Genomic DNA, 24,872 nt, shown 5'->3' with positions numbered 1-24,872 from the left:
GGAGTGAACCAGTGGATGGAAGGCCCCTCTCTCTCTCTCTCTCTCTAACTCTCTCTCTTTCTCTCTTCCTTTTAAATGAAATGAAATAAAATTTTGCATTGCTAAATCATAAACATATACACTATTTGCTCAGCTATGTGCTGAGGGTTGTTTGCTTTCTGCTAATGAATGTGGATTGTACACGTCACAGTGATGTAGGGAGAGCAGGGTGGGCTCCACAGTCAAGGGCAAATGCAGGATGTTAGGTCTTGAAAAAACAGAGACGTTTTATCCACCAAAACAAATCAGTGTTTTTAAAACCTCTCATGTTTTCCCGTGGTCTGCCTATTTGTATTGTACTTGCAGTTTCATCATTTCCTCAATTTTTTTTTTGTTTTCTGTAGAGAAAAGAACTGAAATGTTGCTCAGTATACTCCCTTGTCTTCCTTGTGCAAGAAAGGAAATCCTGACTTGAAGGCACAGCCACGGGACAAGTTAATATTCTTATGTCTCTTGGACTTGGACCTAAAAACAGATTAATTGTTCACCTTTCCAGATTCATTTTTTCTGAATCTTACCAACACAACACTCCTGGACTCAGGAACTGGAAATAGAGGGAGAGAAATAATGGACTCATCCAAATCATCTGTACTGAAGTGCACAGGTACAATTTGCAGCTCTCTTTTTTCTTCTCTGTATCCTTTTGGTGCCAGCTATAAATATAGGGAGGGTTGGACAATAGAAAAGAATTCAGGGAGGTGGGAGGGGGAGGAAGAAGGGGAAGAGAGAGAGAGAGACAGAGAGAGACAGAGAGATCAGAAGACTTTTTTTACTCAAACTGCAATGAATTTTAATAAATATATTTTCCACAGATTTATCATCTTAAAACTTTCCTTTTCCAATACAATTTCATAAGCATTAGAAGGATTTCTTCAGATTTACAAGACTGGTTTTTAATAGAAGTTGGTTGATTGCACCTGCAAGTAAACCAAACAGATATTTGATTTGCATATACGAAGTTGGATACAGATCTTTGAATTTTTGTCCTTTTTTATTTTTTTAATGTAAAATGAAGAAAGTTCATGCATTCCGTAGGTACAGTACCAAGAAGACAGCCACACCTCCCTCCCTCCTATCCTTCCCCCAAACTCCCTCCCTCTCCTCTCTTCCTTGCATCAGTTTTTGCAGACACAATTTTGTATTTACAGGCTTAACTCACCACTAATCACAATATTCAACAAGTGAAAAGAGAATATTCTATGTTAAACTGGAAGCTTGCTACACTTGACTTCAGATGAGCTACCAAACTGCTATTTCTACCCTTTCTGCATTGAGTGGTGTTCCTTTGGGCACGACAGTTAACTTCTCTGGGACTTATTTTTTCCATAAAATATGTATTGGAAAGAGGAAAGAAATGACTATATTACTGCTGATGTTTTATCTGACTAATTTGTATTTGCAAAGAACTTGAAAAATAGGACACTAAGAAGAAAGACAAAAAGAGAGAGAGAGAGAAAGGGAAGAAAGAAATGAAAATGACAGTGAAAGAAGGAGAGAAGCCTTAAAAATGAAAGTATTTTTTTAACTGGGAGACTTAGCAAAAATTCTTTAACGGAGTTGATGAGTCAGAGTCTTAAAATTAACAAGGGGTACCGGTGGTTCTTGGAGCACAGTCCTCAGACCAGCAGCATCGGTGGCCCCCTGAAACCTGTTGTTCCATATCAACTCGATCGAATTGTTAGCTCTGGAGGTGAGGCTCAGCAACCTGTGGTTCCTCAAGCCTCCCAGTGATTCTGATGCACGCTGAAATTTGGGAACTACTCAATACAGTAATTGTATTACTCAATACAGTAAGTGTATTACTCAGTACAATGACTCAGTGCAAGTAGAAGGAAATAAGTGCCTGAGTAAAAATCTTGTATCTCCTTTGCAAGTTGCGTAGGGAAGACTGACCGTGTTTGTTGTCTTTTTTTTTTTTTTTCTACAGAGAGGGGATGCTTCTCTTCTCAAGCGTTCTTTCGGACTGTTGCTGCCATCTCCATTCTCCTTCTAAGTGGCTGTTTTATCATCAGATGTGTGGGTAGGTTCTAAAGATCAAATCAACGTGGTTCTCCCTAGTGAATATTTGTAGTAAACTTTTCTTTGCTTCCTATAGGTTCTCTACTCCTATAGAGTCTTCCAGTTTCACTGTTTCTATCTAGGCTATCCCTCAAGCCAGACACCACAACTAATGCAGAAGGATCAGTAAATTTCAGTGGCTTTTGACACATTTTTCATGATAGACATTTTTCGTCTCCTCTGTGGTTTTAAGACCTCCCCTTTGGACCCCTATCACTAGGAGATACTAGCTTGAAGCTTGCACTCACTGGTTAGGATCAGAGATACAGCTCGTTACATTCTAGAAAGAAGAATTAAGAGGGCTAGAGGTGGCATAGTGAGCACAAATGTATTCATTCTCTCTGAGCCTTTAGATATGAAATAAATTATATTCTTCTTTATAAATCAGGAAAACCATGAAATTTGAATTTGCTCTTCTTTCTTTGAGTAATTGAGTCCCAGTGCCTGTGCGTGTGTAAGGAAAGGTGGACAGTAAGAGGATATCGTGAGAGCTATTGATACTTCCTTTATGAATACAAAAGGGAGCAAGCTCATTGTTTTAATTAGAAATGAATCATAAACGTGCCCTGTGCCCCTTTCCTTACAGTGACTTACCATGTTTTCCTCACCTGTGACACGAGAAGGATCCAGCCACATGAAAACATCACACAGCTGTCCTGCTACAGTGATGGATTAGGTATGACAGCACTCAGAGTTGAACATTAGCACTTATACATCAACCTTTTTAGGCCTCTACGTTGACTTTTGGACAAGGGAAATATAGTGGTGCCGTATCTTACTTTTCAAAAACAAAATGTAAAATCCTCCTGTGCTGCAAGAGAATGTGAGAAGTCGGTAAAAGTTCAGGAATAAAACTGTGGAGATGAAGTTAAAATTGAGGCATGAAATGTTGAGGACATTACAATAAACTTTCAGAATAAATCTGAGATATGTGCCTTCACATCAAGCCTAAAAACAGAAGTTATTATTTCCAGGAGTACACTTTAAAAAACAAACAAACAAACAAACCCGCCTACTTCCAAAATGAGATGAAGGAAGAAAAAAACATATAGAGTAAGGAATTTGGAAAGAACTCAAGAAATATACTCCCAATGTCCTTACATGTTGTCCTGTTCCGTGTCAGCAAAATGCTGCGTGGCGCTGGGAAAGTGGCTTTGTTCTCTGAGATATCATATCCCCACCACTGAATTGAGAGAGATTTGACTATATTTAAAAAGCTTAAGCCGGCGCTGCGGCTCACTAGGCTAGTCCTCCACCTGCAGCACCAGCACACCGGGTTCTAGTCCCAGTCGGGGTGCCGGATTCTGTCCTGGTTGCCCCTCTTCCAAGCCAGCTCTCTGCTGTGGCCCGGGAGTGCAGTGGAGGATGGCCCAAGTGCTTGGGCCCTGCACCCCATGGGAGACCAGGAGAAGCACCTGGCTCCTGCCTTCGGATAGGTGTGGTGCACCAGCCGCAGCGCACCAGTCGCGGCAGCCATTGGAGGGTGAACCAACGGCAAAAAGGAAGACCTTTCTCTCTGTCTCTCTCTCTCACTATCCACTCTGCCTGTCAAAAAAAAAAGAAAGAAAGAAAGAAAGAAAGAAAGAAAGAAAGAAAGAAAGAAAGAAAGAAAGAAAGAAAGAAAGAAAGAAAGAAGCTTAAAAGGCTGAAATTCTTCACTCTGTGAAATTAGTAACAAGATTACGTAGCAGTAGTATGACCAAGGCAGATTGCATATATGGTTGTATTTACTGATATTGACATCTAGAAAATTGGGATTATGTTGAAAAGTCAAGAAAATTGCTATTTAAGTTTATTGCTATTGGATTCATCTACCATCTTAGATAGTAAGATATGGGATATGAACAAGGGCTTCTAAGATAGGAATCTTAGAATCTGGGGATAATGAACTGCATGGGGCCAGATGGAGCTTTCTCTTTTCTTACTCAGTTTACCTGGGACACTCACTGAAACTTCTTTCCTCCTAGGTTCAGTCAAGAATTGCTGTCCATTGAACTGGAAATATTTTCAGTCCAGCTGCTACTTCTTTTCTACTGACACCATGTCCTGGATATCAAGCTCAAAAAGCTGCTCAAATGTGGGCGCCCATCTGGTGGTCATCAACACACAGGAGGAGCAGGTAGTTGGAGTGCACACCCCTCCAGTGTTAGCACAACAGTCTCTGTGGGCTCCACCCCTTTTCCCACACATATAAAAAGATTTGCCTCTCAATGATTACTTGTAAAATGAATGTAGAGAGGGCATGCTGTTCCTACTGCTTCTGTAAGTCGTTACCTACTCTAGCTTTGTTTTCATTACTAGGAGAAGCTAAGAAAAAAAGTAACTTCCATGTGGGGCCCCTGCATTAACTGATGAAGTTAGCTGAGGAAGAAACAGAAGGTTGAACGTTCATTTTAGAGAGGCTGCTGTGTTTATGAAAATATATGAAACACAGCAAGCACAAAGTGTGCATTATCTCTAAGCTGTAATTAGTAATATTTTGTGCTAGATATGTACAGTAGATTTGGCCTCCTCTAACTTTAGATAAACTTTTAATCAAGAATCCCCTTCTCTGGTAAAGGTTAATTTTTGTGTTAATCTAATTCTATGTTCAGTATATTTTACCAGAATAAGAAAAAGTAGGATATGATCCTCAATGACTTCACCATTTCAGGTGTACCTATTTATTGTCTCTAGTCTCGATCCTACCTTACCCCTTTTAATAACCATTACTTTTTACCTTTGTCCAGAATTGAGCTACTTGGCCTCTTATTTTTTATAGGAATTCCTTGCCCATGCAAAACCTAGAAAGAAAGAGTTTTTCATTGGGCTGACGGACCAGGTGATCGAGGGTCAGTGGAAATGGGTAGACGGCACACCTTTTATGGAATCGCTGAGGTAACTTCCTTCCTCAAGGGGAATTTCCATGCCATCCCAAGTCCTAAAGGTGGACCCCGGTCGAGGGGAGTTCTCAAAACTTCCTTCTGCTATGTGGGATGCGCTCAGGCGCGTCCTTGGTGACATCAGGTGCAGGAAGGGGAACAGCTGTTACAGAAGAGACAAGAGGAACACAACTACACCCTCCTCCAATCTCCCGGGGCTGTGGCAAGAGCAAAGAAAAATAACAGATGGAAAGGAGAAGGGGGTTAGAATTCAGGAATCATCCATTGAAAATGCAGAGGCAGCGAGAAGTGAAATCTAGAGCCCCATGCCTCCAAATTGTAGTAAATGTGTGAAAATGGTGATTTGAGAAAAACATCAGATTATTAGGGAATGAAAGTGGGAACCCTACAGTAATATCTCTTTTCTCCTCAATGGTGGCTTCCCACCCTTAGAACACAGAATTTGGGGGTGTTCAAATATTTTGCATGCATTGTTTCACCTCACATAAATTACCCCTCTCAAAGATACATCAATATTATTTGTGCTCATCTGATATTTGAGGAAACCAAAGGTCAAGAGATGACTTACACAGCTAATCATCAGTAGTTGTAGGAGTACAACCGCTGGGCTGCACTTCACTACAGCCCTGTGACACACTTGAAGAGTGCCCCTCGATTAATACAATGAACATGGAGAACCACACATGATACGAGACTTGTGTACAAAGGAGACAACTCCATCAGGAGATCAGTTATTCCCACCACTGAGCACTCTGGGTCCATCTATGACTTGGTGATTATATTGGGTTATTTACCTCCTCTCACCAGGATTTAAAATCTCTTCTCTTTCTCAGCTTCTGGGATGAAGGGGAACCCAACAACATAGTCACCCTGGAGGATTGTGCCACCATAAGGGATTCTGCAAATCCAAAGAAAAACTGGAATGATGTACCATGTTTCTTCAATATGCTTCGTATTTGTGAAATGCCACAAATAAATAATTTGAACAAAGGAAATCTCTAAGAACAGGAGGCACATCTTAAATGTGGAGCAGTAAGAACATGACTGCATCCACGACCCCAAAACTTGGAAATACGCAGTGCACTTGATAAGGACTTCATAATTATTTGTTACTCTGGGGGTCTTTATTGTAGAGTAGCTGGTAAAGCCACCTCTTGTGACATTGGCGCCATATGCATAATAGTTCATGTCCCAGCTGCTCCACTTCCAGTCCAGCTCTCTGCTAATGACCTGGGAAAAACAACGGAAGATGATTCAAATGCTTGGGCTCCTTGCCCCAAGGTGGGAGACCAGGAAGAAACTCCTGGATCCTGGCTTCAGTCTGACCCAGATCTGTCCATTGCCACTATCTGGGGAAGAAACCAGCTGATGGAGGATCTCTCCCCCCGCCCATAACTCTAACTTTCAAATAAATAAATAAGTACATCTTTTAAAAATAAATTATTTGTTACTCTGATATTCATAAAAGTAAACTGTCTTCAATGCTGGAATTCATGATACTGACTGAAGTAAATTTTCTCCACATTAGTCTCAGGTTCTTTTCTCAGAATTTACAAAGTAATTCACTCCCTCAAGAATTATCATGGGGCAGGTGTCCTGCTCTATACCTGGGAGAGGAACACATAGGAAGATGAAGAAGAATCTGAACAAATCCTGGTAAACTCTCCCAAGTTTCTCCCCATTAGATCATATCTTTTGCCCAATCATGTTTTCCATAAATGTCAGGTTTAACTTAAAATATAGATAGATTTCCCTGTTTCTTTGAGTCTTTATTTATTTATTTATTTTAAATTTATTTGAAAAACAGAGACAGGGAGACAGAAATAGCTGGAGAGAGATTTTCTATCCACTGATTCATTCCCCAAATGCCCACAACAGCCAGGGTAAGGCCAGGCCAAAGCCAGGGCCCAGAACTTAATCTGGGTTTCCTTGTCAGGGACCCAGTACTTGCACCATCAACTTCTACCTCCCAGGGTGTGAATTAGCAGGGAACTGGAATTGGGAGCTGAACCAGGATTTGAGTCAGGCACTATGATAAGGAACGTGGGTATCCCAATTGTTGACTTAACCATTGTGCCACGTGCTTGGCCTGAGGTCTTCATTCCTAAAGGCTTTGGTGTTAAATAAAACTTTGTATTAAATAAGCCTGTATGCCTTTATCTTACTAATCTGTCTTTGGTTAGATGGGTATCAGCTACGTACCTTGAAACTGATAAGAAAATATATTGGGGCTGGCACTGTGGTATAGCAGGTAAAGCTGCCGCCTGCAACACCAGCATCCCTTGTGGGTGCCAGTTCAAGTCCTGGCTGCTCCACTTCCGATCCAGTTCTCTGTCATGGCCTGGGAAAGCAGTAGAAGATGGCCCAAGTCCTTGGGTCCCTGCACCCATGTGGGAGACCCAAAGGTAGCTCATGGCTCCTGGCTTCAGATGGGCTCAGCTCTGGCCATTGTGGCCACTTGAGGAGTGAACCACTGGATAGAAGACCTCTCTCTCTCTCTGCCTCTCCTCTCTGTGTAACTCTGACTTTCAAATAAATAAATAAATCTTTAAATACATATATATTATTTTTTTCTCCCTCAAAACTTCCTGAGTAAGATGGAAGGATGGCCTCAGCTGAGTGAGACCTCATAACGGTGAGGGAGAATAAGGGTGGCCGAACCTTTTTTCTATACTAGAGAACTTCAAAAAGTTCATGAGAAGTGATCATTGTCTTTTTATTCTATTTTCCATGAATTAAAAAATATGTATTTTACTATTTGAAAGGCAGAGAGAGAGAAAAAGACACAAACATACAGAGATGTTCCATCTCCTGGATCACTCTCCAAATGACGGCAACAGTCAAGACTGGACAAGGCCAAAGCCATATGCCAGAAACTCAGTTAGGGTCTCCCATGGCAGGGGCACAACTACGTGAACCATCACCTGCTGCCTCACAGCACCTGCAGTAGCAAATAGCTAGAATCAAAAGCGAAGCCATGGTTTTAACCCAGGGACTTGGATTTGGGTTGCAGGTGTCCCAAGTTGTATCTTAACCACTGCACCAAACACCCATCCTTCTGTGAATTTTGTAGCTTCCTTACGTAACTGAACTTCCTTACATAACTGAGTACAGTAGTGACTAGCCACAGGTGGTTATTTAACATGATCTTAATTGAGTTATGCTGTAAATGTAAAATATGTCACAGATTTTTGATAATTTAATTTGAAAAAGAATGTAAAATATACAACAAATAATTCTATATTATTTATATGATAAAATGATAATAGTTTGGATGTATTGATTTAAATAAAATAAGTCAGTGGGTTAATGCCCTGACCTGCAGTGCTGGCATCCCATAAGGGTGCCAGTTCTAGTCCTGGCTGCTCCTCTTCCGATCCAGGTCTCTGCTATGGCCTGGGATAGCAATGGAAGATGGCCCAGATCCTTAGGCCCCTGCGCCCACATGGGAAACCTGGAGAAGGCTCCTGGCTCCTGACTTTGGCTCAGTGCAGCTCCGGTTGTTGCCAGCCATCTGGGGAGTGAACCAGTGGATGGAAGACCTCTCTCTCTCTTCTCTGCCTCTGCCTCTCTATTACTCTGACTTTCAAATAGATAAATAAATCTAAAAAAAAGAAATAATGATAGCTTTGTTCTACTCATTTCTTATCCTTTATTCATACTGAACTAACTAAGACCACCAACACATTGCTGCTTAAACACTGTTGTGTATGGGTGCTGGTTCCTGTCCCAGCTGCTCCTCTTCCAATCCAGGTATTTTCTTAAGGCCTGGGAAAGTAGTTGAAGATGGCCCACTTGCTTGGGCCCCTGCATCTATGTGGGAAACCCAGAAGAAGCTCCTGACTTCAGATAGGCCCAGTTCCAGCCACTGTAGCCATTTGCTGAGTGAACCAGCAAATGGAAAACCTCTCTCTCTCAAATAAATAAATAAATCTTTCAAGTAAATAAAAAATAGCTGTTATAGTGAGCACTTTGTTTTGTTCTTGACTTGAAAGAAAATACTTCTAATGATTCATCATTCAGTGTAATAGTTGCTATGGGTTTAGGGTAGATACCTTGTAGAAAATTCCTTTCTTGCTTATTTGTAAAGTGTTTTACATTAGGAGGTTTATTAATTTTAAAAAAGAATTACTATGATTTGAATGTGGTTTAAATGTGTGCCTGAAATGTCACATGCTGGAAGCTTGATCTCCAGTGTGGGATGTTGCTGGGTAGGGAGGCCTTTGGTGTGGGTCCTAATGGAAGCTAACTAGGTCGCTGGGGCTCTGTCCTTGGGAGATCACTATAGTTTTCATGGGACTGCAGTTGGTACACACACACACACACACACACACACACCACACACAGAGCTGTGAGCCTGGCCTGTGGCTCCTCTTGCTTCTTAGCTCATCATATGATTGCTCGCTCCCTCTTACTCACACTCCTGCCAGGATGCCAGAAGACATCCACAGGCAAACAGATGGGATTGTCTGATCTTGGACTCCCAATTCCAAAACTAAAATTAAGCCTCTTTTTTTTGTATATTAACTAGCCTCATTTTTATGAAACTACTATCAACTGTGAAGGAGAGTTGCCGTAGAGTTGGCAACAGACTAAAAGGGTCTTGGGGTGGCAACAGGGAGAACAAAAACCACTGCAATAATCCAGAGGAGAGAGATGGTAGATTGTTACGTGGTGGTGGCCATGGAGGCAGAGAAAGAGGATCAGCAGTTGGAGACAAAATCTACAGATACAAATGTAGCCATAAACACATAAATTCACAAAAAGCTCACATTTTATTAACAACCGAATCTCTAGTTATATAAAATTTTATACAAATTAAAAATGAATAGTAGTAATTATACAAAACTCATTAGCATCCACATATGGTTACTGCAAGAGATTTTTTTCTCTCTCTCTTTTTACATATTTTACTTATTTGAGAGGCAGAGCCACAGAGAGAGAGGGCAAGACAGAGAGAAAGGTCTTCCATCTGCTGGCTCACCTCCCAGTTGGCAGCAGCAGCCAGAGCTGGGACGATCTGAAGCCAGGACCCAGAAACTTCTTCTGGTCTCTGACGTGGGTGTAGGGGCCCAAGCACCTGGGCCATCCTCCACTGCCCTCCAAAGCCACTATCAGGTAGCTGGATCGGAAGAGGAGCAGCTGGCACACAAGCCGCAGCCAATATTAGATGCCAGTGCCACAGGCAGAGGCTTAGCCTACTAAGCCACAGCACCGGCCCCAACATATTTTATATTATATAATTTAGTGAAGATGTCAAATACAATTAAAGTTACTTAGCACCACTTCAGATAAAAGTATCAGCTTTAATGTAGACATCCACAGCTACAATCCAAACATCAATATTCCAAACCAGAAAGCCAATAACTAATATACAAAATAATTCTTTTAAAGGAGTGGTACAGAAGTTAGATTAAAAATTTGCTGCTTGAAAGTTTTCAGTTGAGATCTAAGACAGATCAGCCAATTAAAACTTTTAAGAAAGACCACCATATTCTGTTGACCCACAACACTGCATACATCAGGGAAGTATAATTTCAGATCGTCAAAAAAATGACGTTCTTGCTACTTTAAACTGCAGCTGAATAGCTCCAAAGGACATTTTAACAACTGATTTATAAATAGGTTAAAAATCTGAATCTAATTCAAGGTAAATGAAAACACTAATAAACTGGAACTTCAAATAATTAAATTTATTTTCATTTATTTATTTTTTTTGACAGGCAGAGTGGACACTGAGAGAGAGACAGAGAGAAAGGTCTTCCTTTGCTGTTGGTTCACCCTCCAGTGGCCGCCGTGGCCAGAGCGCTGCAGCGGGCGCACCGCGCTGATCCGATGGCAGGAGCCAGGTACTTATCCTGGTCTCCCATGGGGTTCAGGGCCCAAGCACTTGGGCCATCCTCCACTGCACTCCCTGGCCACAGCAGAGAGCTGGCCTGGAAGAGGGGCAACTGGGACAGAATCCGGCGCCCCGACCGGGACTAGAACCCGGTGTGCCGGCACCGCAAGGCGGAGGATTAGCCCGGTGAGCCGCGGCGCCGGACCAAATATTATTTAAATCAGCCAAGTACAGAGGCCAAGTTACTCCCAGTGACTTTTCTGTAATACTAACTGGAATATATTTCATCTTTAATGAAGAGTGAGCTGGCCACACTCCTGATCTATCATAAACCAGGAATAGGAACAGGAGTCCTTCAGTTTCAGAAGGCCTTTGCTCCCTTGGCTATAGCGTTGAAGAAATTCGGTTAAGGTGTTCTGAAAGAAACTTTTTCACTCAACATAGCTTACAATTCACTGTTCTGAAAAGATACTTAGAGTGGAGTAAGAAGTAAATTTTTAAAAAGGTATATAGACTTTCTTTGTCTACTTGTGCAATCACATAATTTAGATCTGTTCTGTACTGCTGTTCTGGGAAATTTTGTTCACAGAATGTCTGTGGAAGGTCTGATGCTACTAAAAAGTCTAAAAATGAAGCATCAGACAATAAAAATGTCAATTAAAAACTTTAAAACACTTTTGATATTTGCATTAAAAAATGATTTGCCACTGTCAGTCAGAATACATCCTATCTTTATGTTTTAGTAGATAGAATCTGAGCAGAATAATGACCAAAAAGTCTTGTTTTTAAGCCATTCTGTGAAGATATGAAATCAAGGCACACCAACTGCAAAGGAAATACCTTCAAACCCCATAAGAAAGCAAAAATAATGAAAATTGGTTCTCACAAAAAAGATGATTCCTTCCAAAACACCATACAAAACCACATGATTGTAAACACATTGGTGCACACACATTATCTTGATGAACTGAACAGAAATAATGACACCATCATGACTGAAAATGCTGTAAAACCCCGTAGGTTTTCCCCAATAATGTGCATTCTGCTCTGAAGAAATTGGTTCTCTGCTGTCTCCCTCGGAACACCCATTTCACAGGTTTCTAGCTGAATGCCATTGCAGGTATCTTACAAATCCTACTTGTCTCAAAGTTACAAGGAAAATCACTCCAGGCCCATTTATCTTGATCATTAACAAGGATAACACAGTTTTTTTCTCGGGAGTCGCTGGGTTTATTCTTATGCCAGAATCTGAAAGAAAAAAATAGAGAAATAGACATAGGATAAATAGGTACAGGTATAAATATAGATTTAGAGGAACTCCAAAAGTTTGTGGGAAATGGAATTAAAAAAAGAGTGAATTTTGGTGAAAAATTTTGAAATACACGCAGTTTTTCAGAATATGTACTTTCCATGAAGTTTTTTGAGGACCTCTATAGATAGAGACATCAAAAGACAATCCAAAGAAAATGCCTTTGGTGAATGATATAGGGCTAGCCTGCTCAATACAATAGGCATTGGCCACATGTAACTATCAATCACTTGAAATGTGGCTTCTGTAATCTTGAGAATGCTTTGGGCATTTAGTATACACTATATTTTGAAGACTTAACACCAAAAAAGGATGTAAATTATCTCAGTAATTATTTTATATTGATTATATATTCAAGTCCTATTTGTAAGTGTTGGATTAAATACATTATTAATTTTTTGAGATTTATTTATTTGAAAGGCAGAGCAATGGAGAAAAGGGAAAAAACAGTTGACTCCCCAAATGTCTACAATAGCCAGAGCTGGGCCAAACCAAAGCCAGGGACCAGGAACTCCATCCTGGTCTCCTACAGGGGTTGCAGGGGCCCACATACTTGGACCACCTTCCTCTGCCTTCCCATGCACATTAGCAGGAAGCTGGATTGGAAGTGGAGCAGCTAGGACTTGAACCAGTACTCACATATGGGATACTGGCATCACAAACAATGGTTTACCCTGCTGTGCCACAATGCCGGTCACAATTATTAATTATGGATACAATATTACAATGAATTTAATTTGCTTCTTTTTTCTTAATGTGGCTACTAGAACATTTTTAATTGCATATGGTTATATATTTATATTAGAAAATGCTGGTTCCATGGAGGAAAATGACAATGTTATAACAGTTTCAAAAACATTTTTTGTCTGTTATCATGTAGTTCATCCAAACATCAAGCCTAAGGTAAAAAACATTGCATAATTCCCACACTCTTCATTTGTTCATTGATATTGTACAAATAATACTGAAAATTCGTTAATGTCATAGGATCTTTTCACAACTGGGACTAGCTTATGGAGGTTACTCAACACATAGTAATCTAGTCCCAGAAAATATTTTTACATCAGAGTATTTCACCCCAAAACAGATTCTTTTTTAAAAAGAATTATTTATTTAATGAAAGGAAGAGTTACAGAGAGGCAGAGGCTGAGAGAGAGAATCTTCCGTCCACTGACTCTCTCCCCAGATGGCTGCAATGACGGGAGCTGTGCTGATCCTAGCTTCTTCCAGGTCTCCCATGTGGGTGCAGGGCCCAAGCACTGGGGGCCATCTTCTACTGCTTTGCCAGGCCATAGCAGAGAGCTGGACTGGAAGTGGAGCAGCCGGGACTTGAACCAGCGTCCATATGCCATTCCATATGCACTGCAGGTGGCGGCTTTATCTGCTACGCCACAGCGTCAGTCCCCCAAAACAGAATCTTGCCACCTTCTTGTCACCTTTGCCTCCAAAACCTCCTGGCCCAATCAAGATACTCACGTCATGTGTGGGTTAAATGGTGTCTGGTCTACCCAGTGCCATTGACCTTCGGTCTTCTCATCAGTAAGTCCCAGGAAATATGAATATTGTCTGTCCAAAAATGGAGTAATGAAGTTCTGCACAAAAACCATAATTTTTTATGAATATGTTTACACTTATCAGCTGATGACATGCTGGAGAAAAAGAAAATATATCAAATAGATAACAGGCTAAGCACAAAACCTTTGGCTTCAGATAGATCTCTTTCAAATCCTTCTTGTAATGTTAGTAAGTGCTTTAATCATACCAAACTCCTAGCTTTCTCATCTCCAAAAAGGATAACTCCACTATTTCATAGAGTTACTTTAAAGATTGAGATAATACTCTCAACCCTCTTAGCACAATGCTTAATAGTGTGGTTGTTTTTTAGGCAGCTTTTTTTTTTAATTGCCTTCTTGTTTGTGTACTTCATTAAATCATTAAATTCCATTTTATTTAAAATCAGTGAATTTATAGGTTGCAAAGCCAAGGAGAAAAAATTCTCAAGGAAGCTCTGTTCACCAAGACAAGCATAGAATCTAGATCGGGGTACATTTATGGAAATATTTCACATAAGGAAATAAGTTTCAGCTTTTAAAGAATTGAATTTACTGTAAGATTTGTATTTAGAATTAGAACCATGCATCTGAACTATTTTCCTATACTTTATTCTGAGAAGCTATTTCAGTCCTTATTAACCATGCATTGATTTGTGCACGCACCATTTATCAAGTCCTGTCCAGTGTGCCTGACGCTGCACAGGACATTGAAGATGTAAAAATGAGCAAAGTGTGGTCCCAGCCCTCCCACCAGGTAGGAATCATTGGGTAAGAGGGAGTCATTAAGAGACAATTACAGTAAACTGAAATAAAATAAAAATTGAGATAAATGCCGTGCTGTGCATAAGTACCACCCTTGTACTTCCAACTTAGAAGATGGAGGGTGCAGTAGGGAGGTGGTCAGGTAGTTTTCTGGAGGAAATAACCCATCAGTGAAATCTGAAGAGACCAAAAGTTGGTCACATAAGGAAAAGGGGAAGAGGTAAGGACTTGGTTCAGTGGGTAAGACACCACCTGGGGCATTTGCAACCCATATTGGAGCGCCTGGGTTTGAGTCCCCGCTCTGCTCTCGATACAGCTTTCAACTGATGTGCACCCTGGAAGGCAGCAGGTGACGGCTCAAGTACTTGGGCTTCTGCCACTCACATGGGAAACACGGATGGAGTCAGTTCTGGGCTCTTGGCTTTGTTCTGTTTCAGGTATTTAGCCCATGAGCGAGTGGATAGCAAAGAAATTCCTCTTTCTCTGCAAGGAGATTCGAAGCAGTGGAGAAACTGGTGGGAGCCCCAGACACACCTGCTCAGCTTCTGTGCCAATGGTCGCCAGGTGGGCCCCCAGCCCTGAGCAGTTCCTCTCGCTCTCAGTCCATGTCCTGTTGTCGTTAAGAGGCAGGTAGCAGTTGGACTGGAAGGCTCTCCAGCCAACAGGACAGCAGTTCCAGTAGCTCCCTCGGATGAAAATTGAAATGGAAATTATTTTAAAAGGGATCCTCTCATCTGTTCTGTTACTTAATATGAACATTTGTGGGAATAACCACGATCACCAAAATCATTCTCCCAAGAAAATCCTAAACATTATGCTTCTGTATATCTTCTAAACAGAAGTATCTGAATCCACAAACTGCCCATCAGAAAAAATTACAAAGTACTCTCTTAGAAGACATGATCAGTGCTTCCAAAGCAGAGCCTTTTGCAGATAACATTTTAACTGAACAGGGCGAAGAATCTGCCAAAACACAAACATTTTCCCCATTCTCTCAGATGAGATTTTGCAAATTCTAGAATAATGAAAAAAGATAAAGACATCTCAGCAAAATTATATATTTTAAAAAGAAATTTCCCTGGTGATATTTTCCCTGAACCAAAGGAAAATACAATCAAATTAATTCTATGTTTGGAATGTCAAAAATATCCCTAAATGCATTCTGTTTTATACTCCAATGATTTAGCTAATTAGTCATGAGAAATAATTCTATCTCAAGTTACTGTTCCTTCCTCTACCGGATTAGCATTTTATGTTATTTTTAGTCGTTCCTGTTATTCACATTCCTTAAATCAGATAATGAGTTTGAACGGATATGAAAATAAGAAAGAAATTCTCTTATGCTTTCTGCTCTCTGTACCTTTTGATTCTGATTTCTCTCTGATGCATCTGAGCTCCCTGTGGTAGGCTGGAAACTTGAACATTCCCATGCTTCTCTTACAGCGTAGAAAGTTGTGACTAGTCACTGTCAAAGAGAAAAAACAGTTGGTTTCTGTTCTCTACAAAACCGCTTAATTATGAGTGGGGCCAGCTTCTCTAATCTTTCTTTTACCTTCATCCTTAAGATCCACACGTTCTCTTTTCTTTCTATTCAGTTCAGTTCTGTCGCCAGGTGAATTTTGCTGAAAGCTAATGTTTTTAGTATCATATTGCTCGTTTTGTGTTTCACCTGGGAAGATTTTCAAACTTTTAGGTATGTGTGATTTTAATAAGGCATATTTTCCCCTCGGAATTTGTAATTGTGTTAGATGGTTACAGCTAAATGACGGGAAGAAATCTTGGGGTCCCATTATACAATACAGTGACTACAGATACTGGGAATATAGTGTGTATTTCTCTCTTTTTTATTTTTATTTTATTTCTTTATCTTCTATTTCTCTCTTTAAATAAAAGATTGGAAGGTAGGATTTTGGATTTTTTCCCGTAAGCAGAAACATTAGATGTTTGAGGGGATGGACATATTTACTCTGAATGGACATTACACGATGTATACATGTATTAAAACATCACATGGAATCCCAGAGCTTTGAAAAATTTTGTGTCTGTTAACCAAATTGTTAACAAAAAAAAGTTGAGAAAAAAAAGAATTTATGTTAGAATGGAGATGTGTGTGTGTGTGTGTGTGTGTGTGTGTGAACATTAAGGTAGTTAGGCAAAGTTTTATGAGCCTTACACATTTATTTTTCTAATCTCTTTAATTTGAAGCATCACCAAATGTTCTACAAGGGAAAACCATAAACGTTCCGCAGAGTAAATCATTGCAATGCGAACTCTGCAAGTAACACGGGCCCAGCTCAGGACACAGGAAGTCGCCAAGGCCTCCGTGACCTCCCCATCACAGCGGAACCTGCTCCCTCCCCTTGAAAGGTAACCATTGTGCAGCTTTTAAAGTAACTGCTCTGTGATTTGCCCCACAATTTTATCTCTTAATAAAATATATCCAAAACATATAAATCGCAGTCGCCTGCTTTTGAACTTTCTGTAGCGGGAATCACAGGGTGTGCTTCTGCCTTCTGCTCAGCGCTGCTTCTGAGCGTTATCCGATTGGTCCCTGCAGGCGTAATTCACCGTGAGCACTGTTAGACAGTGACCTACTGCCTTAGGTGATAGAGCCTGTGGCCTCTGCTTCCTGTGGTTATTTCCATTTTCTTTAGTGTTGGCTATTGAGAACTATACTACCCCAGCCATTTTGGATCATGCACACTAGAGCACATAAGCATTTACTTCTATGATGTATTCACCTGGGAACAAAACTGTGGCTGAGACAGTATACAGGGACTGCTAGCTGTGCCGTGATGGGTAAAGCACTGCCTGCAGTGCCGGCATCCTATATGGGCACTGGTTCGAGTCCCAGCTGCTCCACTTCTGATCCAGCTCTCTGCTATGGCCTGGGAAAGCAGTGGAAGATGGCCAAGTCTTCGGGCCCCTGCACCCACTGGGAGACCCAGAGGAAGCTCCTGGCTCCTGGCTTCAGATTGGCGCAGCTCCAGCCATTGCCGCCATCTGGGGAGTGAACTGGCGGATGGAAGACCTCTCTCCCTCGCTCTCGCTCTCACTCTCGCTGACTTTCAAATAAATAAATAAATAAATAAATAAATCATTTTTAAAAGATTATTTATTTATTTGAGAGGTAAACTCAAGACCCTGAAGGCATTATAGATTGATATATAAGGGAGAAATCAAGACAGCAAAAGGCTTAGAGTAAGTTTAGAAAGTAGTTTGTGAAAATAATTCAAGGCGAGTTCCACTTAATGTAATAACTTACCCAAACAGCTTGCAATGAAACAGGCACTGAAAAGTGAGATGCAAACAGCAGCAACGGCCCACGGAATCAACTGGGGATTCTGGTTTCCTTCCATTGGGACAAAGAAAAATAAATAAGTCACCCTCCCTCATCCACAATTTCTACTGAAGCCATTTCTACCAAGGAGGAAGCTAACAATGAAAGCATCCAAATCATTTTAGATTTAGAGCAGATATCAAATATTTCCTCTCAATCAATAAATGTTAGACCTTACTGATAAGAAAGAAAACGTAAAATTTTGTTTCCAATTTTGGAAAAGGAAATTTTTCATATGTGTGATTCAAAATCCTAAAGCGATAAAATAATTGATAATTTGGGTATTTGACACAAGCAATGTGAGAAGGCAGGGAACACATGGAAGAAAAAAGAAAAATCTTATCATAATATTAATATCCAAATTGCATAAAGAATTTTAAAAACCAATTATGTAGTTAAGCAAAACTGAGGAAGAAATATGCTGGAAATGTAATTCGCTGAGATTAGAAATGGTCAGCAAATGAATAAAAGCACACTCAATCAGGGGACTGTAGACTTAAACATTTGTGGCTGTTTTTGACGTATCTGATTTAAAAGTAAATTTAAAACATGCAGTGTTGGCAATGTTGAGGGGAAATAAGCACTCTGGAAATAAATCCTGGATTTATTATTATTTAAAGCTGGATTGTAAGTTAGAAAAAAATTGATCCTTTAAAAGGATCAATTTAGTATCATTTATCAGTTTTTAGTTGCATTATATTTGCCACAACATTTTGAATTCTAGGGATCTATCCTATAGATATAACTCATTTGTGTTAAAGGATATTTACTGCATTGCTTTTAGAAGCAGCAAAAGCACCAGAACTAACACTTACCTGTGTATTATCCATAGCAGAAGGGCTAAATTATGGTAAACCACATGATAAAATTTTATATAGCAATTAAATAATTCTGGGCATACATTGCTGGCATAACTTACGCACCATAGTTATGTATTATTGACATAAAAATCTCCCAGGTATATTGCCTCATAAAAAGTATTTTTCAGGACCACTATACAAGGTGATCCTATTGAAATTTTCCATGGTAGGGTGATAAAATAAATGAATGATTTTAGCTTATATATTTATGCATTCAGTCTATATTTTTTTAATTTTATTTAAGTTATACAAGGGTCATGTATTTCATATATACAGATTTAGGAACACAGTGACACTTCCCCCCCTACTCTCCCTCCTACCCATGCTCCAACCCTTCCTCCTCCTCCCTCTCCCATTCCCACTCTTAATTTTTACGAAGATCTACTTTCAGTTTACTGAATGATTATAAAGTTAACCCTACACTAAGAAGAGTTCAACAAATAGGCTGAAGAAAACAAAGAAAAACATTGTTCCTCAACAGAAGAGACAAGGACTATAAACAATCATTAAATCTTAAAATGTCCATTTCACTCCAATACATTACATTTAATTTATTTTTGAAGGCTTTTATTTAATAAATATAAATTTCATAGACACAGATTTTGGAATATCATGGTTCTTCCCCCATACACACCCTCCCACCCCCACTCTCGACCCACCTCCTACTCCCTCTCCCATCCCATTCTTCATTAAGATTCATTTTTCATAATCTTTATATACAGAAGATCAACTCTTTACTAAGTAAAGATTTCAACAGTTTGCACCCACACAGACACACAAAGTATAAAATACTGTTTGAATACTAGTTTTACTGTTAATTTTCATAGAACAACTCATTATGGACAGAGGTCCTACATGGGAGCAAGTGCACAGTGACTCCTATTGTTGATTTAACAACTGACACTCTTATTTATGACGTCAGTGATCACCCGAGGCTCTTGTCATGAGCTGCCAAGGCTGTGGAAGCCTCTTGAGTTCACAAACTCCGACCTTATTTAGACAAGGCCATAATCAAAGTGGAAGTTCTCTCCTCCCTTCAGAGAAAGGTACCTCCTTCTTTGATTGTCCCTTCTTTCCACTGGGATCTCTCTCACAGAGATCTTTCATGTAGGCCATTTTTTGCCACAGTGTCTTGGCTTTCTATGCCTGAAAACTACATTACATTTGAAGTACTCTATTAGTTACCGTGGATCAGGGAAAATATATCTATCTTTTGGGGACTGGCTTATTTCACTAAGTATAATGATTTCCAGTTGCATCCCTCTTGTTGCAAAGGACAGGATTTCACAATGTACAGAATTTCTTTTTCTTTTTTTTTTCGTACAGCTGAGTATATTTATGCATTTAATCTATGTTTTAAAAAAAAGCACCTGACTCCTGGCTCCTGGCTCCTGCCATCGGATCAGCGCGGTGCGCCGGCCGCAGCGCGCCGGCCGCGGCGGCCATTGGAGGGTGAACCAACGGCAAAGGAAGACCTTTCTCTCTGTCTCTCTCTCTCTCACTGTCCACTCTGCCTGTCAAAAAAAAAAATATATATATATATATATTATTTAATGATCTCCTTATATGGATCCATTTGTGTCACTTAAGTCACAAACATAAAATGGGACAGTCACCACCTCTGACACACCAGGATCCTGTGTCCCTATGTTTCTACACCTCTCTCTCCCCTATAAGAGAATCTTCCTGAATATTCTATTTCCATCTTCTCTTTTATACACTTTATCCTCCTTGACACAATCTACATTCTTTTTTTTTTAAGATTTTATTTATTTATTTGAGAGGTAGAGTTATAGAGAGTGAGAAAGAGAGAGAGAAAGATCTTCCTTCCATTGGTTCACTCCCCAGATGGCTGCTACGGCCAGAACCATGCTGATCCGGAGCCAGGAGCTTCTTCCCAGTCTCCCATGCGGGTGCAGGGGCCCAAGGACTTGGGCCATCTTCTACTTCTTTCCCAGGCCATAGCAGAGAGCTAGATTGGAAGAGGAGCAGCCAGGACTAGAACCGGCGCCCATATGGGATGCCAGCGCCGCAGGCGGAGGATTAATCTACTGCACCACAGTGCTGGCCCCTTTACTTTTTTTTTTTTTTTAATTTACTTATTTACTTGAAAGTTAGAGTTACACAATTTACCCGAAAGAAGAGAAGCTATTGGGCACCTTCTGTGTAGAAAAGGGGTTTGGAGATCAAGAAGGGGACTATGAATGTACGTCCAAGTCACTCAGGAACTTTTATGCAGGTGCAAGAAACTTATGTCAAAGTGGCCATAAGATTGTTTGATAGGAGACGGACGAATGTAACTCCATGTTTACTGCTAGAAACCAAAGCTTTATGTGAAATCTTGAATTTATGGGCGGGAGGGAGGGAGGGTAGGAAAGCTTGCGTCTGTTCTTTGGCTGACCACCCCCATTCCTGAACTGCAGGAGAATAAGCCCCCTTGGGTTTGGTGACCCCATCACTGGGGAGTGTGTATTTGAAGGTTGATTTTTGCTGTACTGGGTTCCTCCTTTCCCATTTTCTAATTGCTTTGTAACACATATGCTGACTCTCCCCATCCCTTCTCCTTTCCCTGGGGAAATACAATGAATAAATCAAGACTTATTGGTACTGAAAAAAAAAAAAAAAAGAAAGAAAGAAAGTTAGAGTTACAGAGAGAGAAGGAGAGGCAGAGAAAGAAGTCTTCCACATGCTGGTTCACTCTCCAATTTGCTGCAACTGCAGGAGCTGCACCAATCCAAAGCCAGGAGCCAGGAACCTCCTCCGGGTCCCCCACGAGGGTGCAGGGTCCCAAGGACTTGGGCCATCCCCCACTGCATTCCCAGGCTATAGCAGAGAGCAGGATAGAAGCAGAGCAGCCGGGGCCCGAACCGGCGCCCAAATGGGATGCTGGCATTGCAGGCTGGGGCTTTAACCTGCTGCACCACAGTCTACGTTCTATAAGTAAGTTTCTGTTACCAAATAATTTTAATCTAGCTGTGTCCTCCTTTTTTACCAAAGTCACCCTCATTCCCCTCCACCTCCTTCTCCACATCAGCATCACTTTCTGTCTTCACAACGACATTAAAATTGGAAGGAGAGAAAGTACTCACGTTTACTTGGACGTCCTTCCAGCTCCATTCTGGGTCTGTGCTCCTGTCATAAACACTGGCCAAGAGGGTGAGGGATGTCTTAGTTTTCCCTGGGATATATATTTCTGCAGATGGAGGAATATATTTAGAAATACTTGAATCTGAGCACTAATTTTACCTGTTCTGGTGAGCACTGATTTTGCATATTCTGGTTCCCAGCATAAGAGAGTTAACTAAAGAAGAGAAGTCTTTTCAAAGACTGTGGATCCCTTTGTCTCACGCTGGGAGATGGTGTAAGGAATAAAAAGGGAAATTGAGAAAGCAGTGCCAGAAAACAGGTAGTAGAAGCCTCCATGAGTACGCTGAGCTCACTGGTGAGTCATGTAACATTTCTCAATTTGTTTGTACCCATTTAGACAAAAAGCAAGGCAATACCCTAACAGAAAAAATCACTATGTCTAACAAAAATTCCATAAGCATCTCTGCATCTTTCTCCTTTTCTGGATATTACACTTTCAAAGGCAACTGGATGCTTGAGGTAAGCTCTGGCCTAGAAATTTCTCTGAGATGAATGAGAGCATTCGTGGTGGCAAAAGACCACGTGTGTATGAGGAACATCTTGTGGGGTATACATCATACATACACTGCCCGAGGGGAGGTGGTGGAGCCGTTGGGTCAATCCCAAGACCTTCCCAGGTGAGAGAAAGCAGGTGTGCTGAGGCAAAGGCAAAGGAAATGTCAGACTTGTGATGACGACAACCTCAGGATCCCGCACGCCACCCACGGTGCCATTACGGAGTCTGTGGCCCTCACCCCCACGCTCATTTGTTAAAGCCTTAATCCTCAATAATAATATAGCGCTTTATTCATATCGGTTCATTCCTTGTTCTCCTACTCTCTTGGTAGTACCCCAGGACCTCTGCATATGTGTGTGGTTATTTAGTAGAGATGTAAGTAGGAAGGGTTGGACTTCATGACAGAAAATGGACACTGTCAAGCACAGTCACTGTCAGGAAACCATCACAGACACAAGAAACAACCTACCTGTGGCAGGTGTTGTGGCTTAGCAGGCCAAGCCTCTGCCTGGGACACCGGCCCATGTGGGTGCTGGTTCGAGATCTGGCTGCTCCACTTCCGATCCAGGTCCCTACTAATGACCTGGAAAAGCATTGGAAGATGGCCCATCTTCCCCAGCTACCCGTGTGGGAGACCCAGAAGAAGCTCTGGGCTCCTGGCTTCGGCCTGGCCCAGCCCCAGCCATTTCAGCCATTTTGGGAGTGAGCCAGTAGGTGGAATCAATCTCTCTCTCCCTCTCTCTCTCTCCCCTGTCTCTCCTACTCTCTCTCTGTAGTTCTACCTTTCAAATAAATAAAATGAATCTTAAAAGAAAAAAGAGGGCCGGTACCGTGGCTCACTAGGCTAATCCTCCGCCTTGCGGCACCGGCACACCAGGTTCTAGTCCGGGTCGGGGCGCCGGATTCTGTCCCGGTTGCCCCTCTTCCAGGCCAGCTCTCTGCTGTGGCCCGGGAGTGCAGTGGAGGATGGCCCAAGTGCTTGGGCCCTGCACCCCATGGGAGACCAGGATAAGTACCTGGCTCCTGCCTTCGGATTAGCACGGTGCGCCGGCCGCAGCGCGCTGACCGTGGCGGCCATTGGAGGGTGAACCAACGGCAAAGGAAGACCTTTCTCTCTCTCTCTCTCTCACTGTCCACTCTGCCTGTCAAAAAAGAAAGAAAGAAAGAAAGAAAGAAAGAAAGAAAGAAAGAAAGAAAGAAAGAAAGAAAGAAAGAAAGAAAGAAAAGAAAAGAAAAAAGAAATAATTCATTGAACGGTTTGCAGAAACTAAGGCAGAAATGCTTTTAAGGACCTTTCATAAAAAGGATTCTTAAATGCATAAACACAGTCCCCAGAATTATAAACAGAACTAATGACCTGGAGAAACCAGGTCTGAACCACCATTTCTCTGAACTTCTCTGAACTTCTCTGAACTTCTCTGAATCACTTTTTCTTCATCTGTAAAATGATACCAGCTGGGGCAGGTGCTAGGTATGGCACAGCAGGTTAACGCCCTGGTCTGAAGCGCCGGTTCGAGTCCCGGCTGCTCCACTTCCGATCCGGCTCTCTGCTGTAGTCTGAGAAAGCAGTGGAAGATGGCCCAAGTCCTTGGGCCCCTGCACCTGCATGGGAGACCTGGAAAAAGCTCCTGGCTCCTGGCTTCAGATCAGAGCAGCTCCAGCCATTGCGGCTAATTGGGGATTGAACCATCTGATGCAAGACCTCTCTCTCTCTCTCTCTCTCTCTCTCTCTCTCTCTCTCTCTCTCCTCTCTCTGTGTAACTTTGCCTTTCAAATAAGTAAATAAATAAATGATACCAGCTTCCCAATCTCACAAAGTTGTTCTGAAAAGGCAGTTGTACATGAAAACACTTTGAAGACTGTAAAGCACACGGCATCTTTGTTAGTGAAGATCCTTCAAACTTCACCTTTCTGTGTGCTCAGTTTGAACTTCAGTGATTACACTTGACGCGGTGTCCTTGCAACCAGTTCCTTCTATATTAAATAAAAACACCCTACTGTACTTCCTCTGTGTGTGTGTGTGTGTGTGTGTGTTTTTCTCTGCAGGTCATTAGCCCCATTTGTTATTTTGGGAAAAACACCCACCTGTCTGCAATCAGCAGTTGAGGTCTCCTAATGCAATGATTTGTTTTTAAAATGTAGGCAGCAAGCGCTTTATGAATCTCATCAAAATTAACTGCTTTCACCATTCCTCCTCCAAAAATAATTGATAAACATACGTGTATTTTAATACATTTTATTAAATACAGGAGAATCCCATAAAAACACTATATGGCCCTTGTTGGAATTAGTTTAACTAAAAGATGGTCCTCTTCTTCTTAATCTCTTTTATTTTGTTTTATGTAGAATGATTCCAAAATAGAATGATAAAATACAAAAGAAAAGGTTTGGGGTCAGCGTTATGGCACAACAGGTTAAGCTGCCACCTGCAATACTGGCATCTCATACAAGCACTGGTTCAAGGCCCAATCGCTCCGCTTCCAATTCAGTTCCCTGGTAATGTGTCTGGGAAGGCAGTGGAACGTGGCCATAGTGCTTGGGCCCCGGAACCCACATTGGAGACTTGGATGGAGTTCCAAGCTCCTGG

At 41.3% G+C, this 24,872-nt stretch overlaps 2 protein-coding genes across 3 annotated transcripts; one reads left to right on the top strand and one right to left on the bottom strand.

Moving 5' to 3' along the window:
• The first annotated feature begins 225 nt into the window (after positions 1 to 225).
• Positions 226 to 6,419, top strand: CLEC4E (C-type lectin domain family 4 member E). Its single transcript, XM_002712850.5, has 6 exons — positions 226 to 643; positions 1,967 to 2,059; positions 2,684 to 2,773; positions 4,065 to 4,216; positions 4,859 to 4,974; positions 5,813 to 6,419. The coding sequence occupies exons 1-6, from the start codon at positions 607 to 609 to the stop codon at positions 5,979 to 5,981; spliced, it is 657 nt and encodes a 218-aa protein (XP_002712896.2). The 5' UTR covers positions 226 to 606; the 3' UTR covers positions 5,982 to 6,419.
• Positions 6,420 to 9,735: 3,316 nt separating this feature from the next.
• LOC100350907 (C-type lectin domain family 4 member D) lies at positions 9,736 to 21,993 on the bottom strand. 2 transcript variants are annotated; one of them, XM_070049295.1, is made up of 7 exons: positions 21,889 to 21,993; positions 21,732 to 21,786; positions 17,708 to 17,794; positions 15,803 to 15,907; positions 14,977 to 15,128; positions 13,604 to 13,719; positions 9,736 to 12,066 (listed from the first exon to the last, which is right to left on the bottom strand). In XM_070049295.1, exons 2-7 carry the CDS (start codon positions 21,757 to 21,759, stop codon positions 11,919 to 11,921), a joined length of 636 nt encoding a protein of 211 aa, XP_069905396.1. In that variant the 5' UTR covers positions 21,760 to 21,786; positions 21,889 to 21,993; the 3' UTR covers positions 9,736 to 11,918. The 2 variants fall into 2 exon arrangements, with proteins under 2 accessions (XP_069905396.1, XP_008258003.2); XM_008259781.4 differs by having other exon boundaries at positions 21,732 to 21,988.
• Positions 21,994 to 24,872: the final 2,879 nt, after the last annotated feature.

This window comes from Oryctolagus cuniculus, chromosome 9, assembly GCF_964237555.1.
Source record: "Oryctolagus cuniculus chromosome 9, mOryCun1.1, whole genome shotgun sequence".
NCBI lineage: Eukaryota > Metazoa > Chordata > Mammalia > Lagomorpha > Leporidae > Oryctolagus > Oryctolagus cuniculus.
The sequence above is the reverse complement of the archived record's forward strand: the minus strand, read 5'-3'. Positions and strand labels throughout refer to the sequence as shown.